Raw genomic sequence first — 8,221 nt, forward strand, 5'->3', positions numbered from 1 at the left:
CCGCCCCTCCCCCGCCCCTCCCCCTCTCCAGGCTACTCCCCTGAGAGCCAGGGCTGGGCCGGGCCCCACCCAGGGCCCAGGAGGGAATCGCATTCCTTATCTGCAGCTGCATCTGGGGAACAAGGGCACAGCCTGCAGGTTGGGGCGGGGGCTGCGGGGAGAGCCCATCCCCAAGGCCAGGCCACCGGGGGTGCCTGGAGAGGGTGGGGGACTCGCCCTGCCCAGCTCCGTGAGACCACCTGGGCACAGGGCTGGGTGAGGCTCCTCCGGCAGGAAGCAGGCAAGAGCGTGCAGGTGGGGAGGGGGGGATCCCTGCTGGGGATCCAGAAACTGTCCCCTTAGTCCCCAGCTATGGGGGGGGGCTGCCCACTCTAGAGGACCCCAGCTGAGGCGAGCAGCCCACAGGGGTCAGTCCTACAGCTCGTTCTCGCGGGTCTGAGGGCTCCTGGTCGAGGCCCACGTGGCGTGCGGGGCAGGGAGCAAAGGGCTGGGCGTCTCCATATCCCCCCCGCCCCCCGGCCAGGACTCAGCTCCTGGGTCTCAGTTTCTCTATCTGCAAAATGGGAGGAAGAGGGTGCGACGGTGCCCACTCCACCCTGGGCAAGGGAGGTCAGAGGGGATGAGGGTGAGCCGAGGACAGCGGGACAGGCAGGCTCCACCCCTGGGCAGGAGAAGGGCTGCAGGCCAGGAAGTCCTGATGCCCAGGGCCGGCTGCACCCCCCTTTCCTGGGGCATCCGCTCCAGGTCCCAGAACAAAGGCCACTGGCAGCCACCGCAGGGGGAATGCCCAGCCCCACTGCCCTCTCGGCCCCAGGACCTGCGCCTCAAAGGACCCCCGCCCCCAGGGCCGGGCTAGCTGCGCCAGGCCCCTCCCACCCGCACCAGGGAGTGTGCCCAGAGGGCCCCGCCCTGGGGACACCCTCCGCCTGACTGGGACCCCAGCCGTTCCCATCCCCTGACCTGGGGGGACTTGAGGGCACAGAGCCCAGCGTCACTGTGAAGGTCGGCTGGACGCATCTCAGGCCCACTCCACGAGGCCCCCCAGCACTCTAGCCGTGTCACCTCCATCCTCCAGAGTCCCCACTTCCGACCCCACGTGGGGCTCCCTTGCCAATGCAGGTCCAGGCCTCTGTCCCCTACCCCCTCAAGCAGGGCACCCCAAAAGGACCCAGTCACTGCGCAGCGGCCGGGGGAGGACGGGGCGCTGAGCCGCTCTCTGAAGGGGCCCGCGGTGAAGGCGGGCGCTTCCTGTGGAATTCCACCGGGGCTCAGAAACAGGCGGGGAAGCGGGTGCCCTTGCGCAAGGAGCTGGGACCCGTGTTCTTCTGCCCGAGCCAGCTCCACGGCGCTCAGGTGGGCTGCCCCCTCACCCCCCTCCCGTGGGCGGCTGGGAACTGGGTGGGTGGGTGGCTGGCTGGGTGGGGTGGGGAGCCGGAGCCTGGGTAGCTGGGTAGCGGTGGGCAGGCCCCAAAGGAAGGAAGGGCGGGGAAGGGAGAAAGAGAATGGCCAGCTTACGGGCTGGTCCATCTCCCCACAAACAGCGCTGGGGGTGGCCCCGTCCCCTTTTGTGTCACGTCTCAGTTGGGGAAACTGAGGCTTGGAGCGGCAGGATGCACACACAGCCCAGGCCCAGCCGCCGGCCCACTTCACACGTGTGGACGCCGAGGCTGGGAGGTGGGGCCACAGCCCAGGGCCGCCGAGTTCCCCCGCCGCCAGCCCCACCCAGCCCAGGCCACTCATGGAGACCTGGCCATCGTGCACCCAGCGAGGGCCCTTGCCCCACCCTCGTCTGGCCAGGCTTGTCCCCAGAGGTGGCGCGAGAAGAGCCCAGCAGCTCGGCAGCCCCGTGGCCGCACCTGGGCAGAGGGCACACAGGGTTGTCCCTGAGGTCGTGCCCAGGCTCCAGGGACAGGAGAGCACAGACGTGGGGCAAGCCCTGTGAGCCGAAGGGAAGGAGACCCAGGCCCACCCAGACGTGGGCCAGGCGGCCCCGCCAGCCCCGGGCCCTAACAGCTAACCCATGCCCCCCCGGAAGTCCCAGGTCTCTCACTGGGACTTGAACCCACTCCCCACCCCCCCGCCCAGCTGCCCTCCAGGGTCAGGAAGCACCCAAGACTGTCCCTGCACCTCCCCGCAGGGCCTGCTCCTCCGGCCACCTCTCCTCAGACAGCGGGACAGAGGCTCAGCGAGGGGGAGAGACCCCACCAGGTGGCACGCCAGCATAGTGGCAAGGCCTGCCTGGACCTGCCGTCCAGCGCCCCCACCGGGCCCCTGGGAACAGGGATGGGGTGGGCAGGATGGACCTCGCAGCCGACTCCCAGGCCGGCCCATCTACCTGCCCCCGCCCCGCCCCACCCAGGGAGGCGACGGGCCTGCGGGCCCATTTCACAGGCCGGGAGACCAAGGCCAGGCCCTCACGACATCACCTGGGGCGCGAGACGGCCCGTGGGCGTCCAGCCCGCTCCTGCCTGCGCACACCCAACCCCTCGGTGGCCTCCCCGGTGCAGCACAGGTATCCCAGGAATGTCCACTTCCGCGGCCTCCCCCGCATTCCCGGGCCCCTCCCCTCCCGCCCGCAGAGGATTCCTGAGCAAACACCAGGGCGCCTGGCCAGGGGCCCCAGGGGCTCGCAGCATGTGGTCCCCCCTCGTGCGGTGTCCTCCTGGCTCGGCGCCCTCGCCCTCGCCCTCCCTGTGACCTCTCCTGGCCCCCCATGCAGCCCCCCGTCCCCGCGCACAGCAAGGACGTTGAGAAACAAACACGAGGTGCTCACTGCCGCGCCTTCTGCCCCAGCCTCTGCTCCCAGCCTCCGGGCCGCCGGCTGGAGACCTCAGCTTCCAGTCCGGGCCCCAGGGGGGCCCTTCTTCCAGGCACAGGGGGGTCGGGCTGCGGCAGGCACAAAAGGGACTCTACCTGGCCCAAGTCCAGCGTGACGTTGACCTCGTTGTACTCCAGGCCACGGGACAGCGGTGGGCTCTGCCACCAGCGCTCCGTGCCGTCGATGGCGTTGCTCGCGGGGTGTGCCCTGTTGCTGTTTGCTGCCGTGCAGATGTCACAGTACTGGCCCTGTGGGGGGAGGGAGAGGCGGTCAGATGGCAGGGAAGGGCTGGGAACGCTACCCCTGCCCCGTCACCTCCCGCCCCCGCTGGCCCCACCTCCCATCCAGGACCCTGGCCCACCATTCACTCATTCTCAGGGCGGGAGAGTGCCTACAGCATCCTCAACCCGGGACGTGGCTCGTGTGAGAGACAGCCGCACCCGTTACGGAGGAAAGGAGGGGGGAGGCAGAGGGGCACCCACTTTAGGCGGGAGAAGCACGAGGGGCCTCTCTGAGGAGGTGGCATCTGAGGACTCCCCAGTAAGGCGTGGGCTGGTTCCCCAGGCAGAGGGGCTGCCTGTGCAAAGGCCCTGGGGCAGGAAGAGCCGAGGCGTAAACAGCAAGAAGGCCAGGAGCTGAGGGGGCAGGGCACACGTTACTCCCCCACCCCCACGGCCGCTGCAGGGGCTTCAGAGGGCTCGGGAAGGATGGAGCCAGGCAGGACCTGAGGAGTGAGGTGGGGCTGTAGACGGAAGACTCCTCCCGCCTCCACCAGCCTATCCCCCACACCTCCCTGCCAGGCTCGCCCAGAGCCAGGCTCGCCCAGAGCCAGCTGGATTAAGGTCTCCTGAGAGATGGAATTAAGCCATTCCGGCAGCCTGTGGGGACAGGCCCCAGAGTAAGCACGTGTGGGCAGACGAGGCCTGGATCTCCTGGCTCTGCCGCTTCTGAGTCTGGGACATGGCCAAGTCACAGCAGCCGCTGAGTCTCAGTGTCCCCATCTGCAGAGTGGGGGCAATGCTGCCACCTGCTTTGTGGAGCTCGGCAGCTGCTTCTGTCACGGTCCAGCCACCTGCCAGGGGCCTCTCCTCTGAGGAGACAGAGGAGGCTCCCAGCATCTCCCAGCCTGCTGTCCCCCTGAGGAAGGAGCAGGTGCTGGAAGCGGGGGGCGGCGGGGGTCAGAGCTGGGCCCTGGCTGCTGGCTCAGTGGAGGCCCAACCCCCCACCCAGAGGAAACCAGACCTGCCCTCCCTTGGCACACAGAGGCGCACAAAGGCCCTCGAGACTTGGCATTGACTGAGGCCAAGAGAGGCCGTGTCTGGGACATGGGGCTCCAGCCTCCCAGGGGGCCAGACCTCTCCTAGGAGCTGGAGGTGGGAGCGTGGGAACTGCCCTGCCCCCCACCCCCAGGACGGCAGCTCAGAGCCCCAGGCCTCCCCACACCAGGATGTGCCCCCTCCCTGGCTCCTCTGCGCAGGTTTCCACAGGGCACCTGGATGGCGAGGCCAGGAGGCGGCTGCCCAGGCACCACGCCGCCCATCCAGCTGCCAGGACCCCTGCGGACCCGGCTCCTGCCTGGGGCCCTGGCACCCTGGCCTCTTGCCTTCCATCTCAGTTCAGATGTCACTTTCTCAGCAAGCACCCCCCAGCTCTAGACCACCCAAGAAGCTGACCTGACAACCCCCCTGTGTTTATTCCACCACACGAGCTGGGGAATCGGCTCCATTTACCGCCTCCCTGGGGGGGGTGCACCTGCCTAATTCTTAACTGTGTCTTTGAGGCCACCCTCCAGAGCCATCATACTAAGGGGCTACCGCAAGAGGACACCCAGAAAAGGACACCATCTGTACAGGCCACGCCACCAAGGTCAAATGGTGACCCCCAAACTGGAACCGGGGTCTGGCGCGCAGACCTGTGGGAGCTCCCAGGGAGGGCAGAGGTGGGGTCCGAGAGGCGCACGGGAAGCATGGCCACATGGGGGTGGGCCGCCTGGGGCTGGAGGGGCTGGGAGGCTTCTCGGAGGAGGTGGGGAGGGCCACCTGGTTGGGGTGGGGACTTCCAAAGGCTGCCTGGGTCAAGGGTCAAAGGCGCCAAAGGTCAACGCCCCGCGTGGCCTCAGCAGGGCCCCTCGGTGACGTGGGCCCTGCCGCCCTCTCTGCCTGACTTGGGCTCGCAGTGGACAGGGCGGGAAACCCGACTCCTTCCGCCCTGGGCTGCAGAGGGTCCTGCTGGGAACAGAGCCAGGAAACAAGGAGGGGTGATAAGGACTTCCCCTCCCAGTGAGTCACCATGCTGGCAGCCGAGCCCCCAATTGCCCCGAGGGCTGCAGCCTGCTCAGAATTCCCCTGATGCCCACCTGAAGTCGCAGGGCCAGATTCCCAAGCAGCCCTCTGCCCACCCCAGCTGCCCACAGGACCACCTGGCCCAGAGGCCCAGCAGGGCTCACCCCAGGCCCCGGCTGGCACACCCCCCAGCCAAACCCCACGGGACCCCTGGGAGCTGCTAGCCTGCAGCCTTGGGCCTCCGCCCCATCCTCCCTGGCCCACTCATCCTGCTGTCACAAGACTGGGTCTTGGGACGGGAAGCTGTGCCCGGCCACTCGGCCCCAGACAGAGCCCTATCACCAACCCCGGGGGCGGCCAGGGCGGTGTGCAGACTGGCTGCCCCCAGAGGAGACGGCAGAGGCTCCAGGGGGTACAGCAACTCGCCCGAGGTCACCAGACTGTTCAGGTCATGTCTGTTGGCCATCAGTCTTTCTGGCTGGTCCTTCTGCCACATGGGCAGCCCCAGCACAGGGTGCTAAGGACCGAGGGTGCAGACTTTCAAAGGGATGTCTTGCCTCTGACTTGCTAGTCTGTGCGCTGGGGGGTCGGGGCAGGGCTGACGTTCTCACTCAGGGCTCCCACAACGCCATGGCCACAGCCACTTGCCAAGAGGTCCCTGTGTGGCAGAGGGCTCCCCAGGCTCCTCAGGTCAAAAGCTCGGAACTTCAGGCGAGGCGGGCATGGCGTTGTGCCCATGTTACAGATGAGGAGCCCAAGGCTCAGGAAGGGAAGCCACACAGCGAAGGAGAGGGGCTCTGATCCCGGGCCACCAGCTCCTGCGCTGCTCCTTTAAGCACCACGAGGGGGCAAGGACCGGCCCCTCCCTCAGGGATCCACGCAGCTGCCCCTACTCAAGGGCCTGGGCGGGCAGCACAGGGGGGCAATTAGGCAGTGACCCGGAGCTGGAGCCTGGAGCCTGGGCTGCTGAGCAGCAGAATCCCAGCTGAGCATCCTGGGCCGGGAAGTGGGGGTTGGGGGGCTCAGCCAGAGCCCCCCACCCCGCCCCTTCCCCTGACCTGGCCCAGGTGCACTGAGGGCTGCTGCTGGGGAACCCAGGTCCCCCTCTGACCCCAGCCAGATCCTGGCCTGGCTTTAGGGCTTCCCAGGCTTCAGCTTCTCCATCTGAAGTGTGGGCTTGAGACCTGCTGCTCAGCTGTGCAGAGCTTTGAGGAGAGTCCAGGTGTGTCCAGGAGCCCAAGGGAGAGGACCTGCTGTCCCAGATGGCTCTTCAGCACCAGCCCCTCCGCCTCCCCCCAGGGCCCAGGGAAAGAGGCAGGCCAGGCAGAGGCTGAGGGCAGGGAAGGGGCCCCAGCTGAGGCGGCCCCATTCATCACCCAGCCCATCACTCCACTCACCAACTCCCTCCTCCCTCCCCCAGCCTCTCCTACCAGGAAGGTGGCAGCCGGGCAGGTCCCTGGAGGCTGAGGCTCAGGTTACAACAGCCCTGGGGCCCCCAGACTCTCCCTAAGCTTTGGCAGGAGTGGGAAGAAGGGCCTAGCATGGGCTAAGCAGAGCTCCTGGACACCCTGGATGTCCCCACGGCTGACCTGCGGGGCGGCGGAGAGGCTGCCCCTGATTCCCCAGGTCAAAATCCGTTTGTCCCCCTCCCACCTTGAGGGTCCCACCCACTGGCTAAACCCCCACCGAGCACAGCTTCCAGCCTCCCCTTCAGGAGGGAGTCTCCTAAATCTGGCCCCAAAGAGCAGCGCCCTGGCCCCTCCCGCCCCCATCCCCGTCCCAGCCGGTCGCCAGCAGGTTCCAGCCTGTCCCGGGGGAAGGCGGAGCGGGTCCGCCCCCTCCCCACAGGCAGCCGGCCGCGGAGGCCAAGTTCCGCCCTCGCCGGGATCCCGGGACTCGGGGCCGCCAGGGACCAGGCACCCTCCCCGCCCCGCCCCCCCACCGGCCCGCCGCCGCCGCCGCCGCCGAACTCGCCCGGGGCCGCCGCGTTGCGCCCGCCGGGAGCGACGCGCACTTCCTTGGTTGAGCCAGAACGGCTGAGCTGGGGTCCCTTCGGTCCCACGAAATGCGGAACCCGCGGCGGGGCGGGACGCGGGCGCTGCGGTCGGCGTCCGGGCTCTCCGCGGCGCGTGGGGCCCCCCGACGAGTCGGGCTGGAGTTCGCAGCGCGAGCCCGACGCGTCCCCCGCGCCGGCGTCCCCGCCCGCCCGCCCGCGCCCCTGCCCCCGGCCCGCGCTCACCTGGATGGTCTGGTTGGGGTCCCCGCCGGCCACGGGGCCCCCCACCAACTTGCAGTAGAGGTCCTCGGTGGGGCGCGGGGCGCCGCGCGCCGGGGCCTCCTCGCCGCAGGTGGCCGAGGCGGCGATGCGGGCGCCCTCGGCCAGGTTGAAGTAGGGCGGGTGCAGGCTGAAGCCGCCGCCCTGCGCCGCCCGCGCCCGCGCCGCGCCCAGCAGCGCCAGCCCGGCCAGCAGCAGCAGCGGCGGCGGCGGCGCGGGGCTCCGGGGGCCGCGGGGCCGCGCGCCCAGCTTCGCCATCTTCCAACTCCAGGGACGGCGGGCGCGGCGGGAGCCCGGCGGGTCTGCGCGCGGCGGCCGGCCCGGCTCGGCTCGCTCCGCCCGCGGACGTCAGGCCCCGCCCCGGGCCGCCCGGGCGCCCGAGCCCCGCGCCCCGGGGAGGGGGCGGGGGAGGCCAGGGGGGAGGGGCGGCCGGCGGCCTTAACCCTTGGGACCCCGGCCCGGCCGGCCGCCCGGAAGGGACACCTGCTGGCCTCGGGCCAGGCCGTGGGAACGGGGCCCGGCGGCGGCCCCCAGGGCGTGGTCCTGGCTGCGGGCGGCTCCTCGCGCCCTCCGGTCCCGGGCCCCCGGCGCGACCGCCCGCTCTCCGCGGTCTCGAGGCTCCGCTCTTTGTTTTCCGAACTTCGGGCACCTCGGCGGCCGAGCGCCCCCGGCGGCTCCGGCCCAGGCGCCGCGGGCAGGAGTCGGAGACGCTCGCCCAGAGTCCAGCGCGGGGTCCAGCCCTGGCGTCGGCCGCATCTACGGCCCAGCCGTCCCCACCCGCAACCCCAGAACCAGCCCAGAGTCCCGAGCGATCTCAGACCCTGGAGACCTGGGTCCCCGGGACTG

General features: G+C 70.0%; 1 protein-coding gene across 2 annotated transcripts in view; it reads right to left on the minus strand.

Moving 5' to 3' along the window:
* The window catches only part of LAMA5 (laminin subunit alpha 5), a 49,317-nt gene extending 41,629 nt beyond the window's left edge, over positions 1–7,688 (minus strand). For both annotated transcript variants that reach the window (XR_014832032.1, XM_021078218.2), the window contains exons 1-2: positions 7,340–7,688; positions 2,914–3,066 (exon numbers count right to left, since the gene is read on the minus strand). Coding sequence is in view for 1 of the 2 variants with exons in the window: in XM_021078218.2 (XP_020933877.2) it covers positions 2,914–3,066; positions 7,340–7,633 (447 nt within the window). In the remaining variant the exon portion in view is untranslated. The remainder of the gene's footprint in view (positions 1–2,913; positions 3,067–7,339) is intronic.
* Positions 7,689–8,221: the final 533 nt, after the last annotated feature.

Source organism: Sus scrofa, chromosome 17 (genome assembly GCF_054392235.1).
Source record: "Sus scrofa isolate SSC_HxYL_T2T_F1_AM1 chromosome 17, Sscrofa_HxYL_maternal_Yorkshire_Landrace_v2.0, whole genome shotgun sequence".
Lineage (NCBI taxonomy): Eukaryota > Metazoa > Chordata > Mammalia > Artiodactyla > Suidae > Sus > Sus scrofa.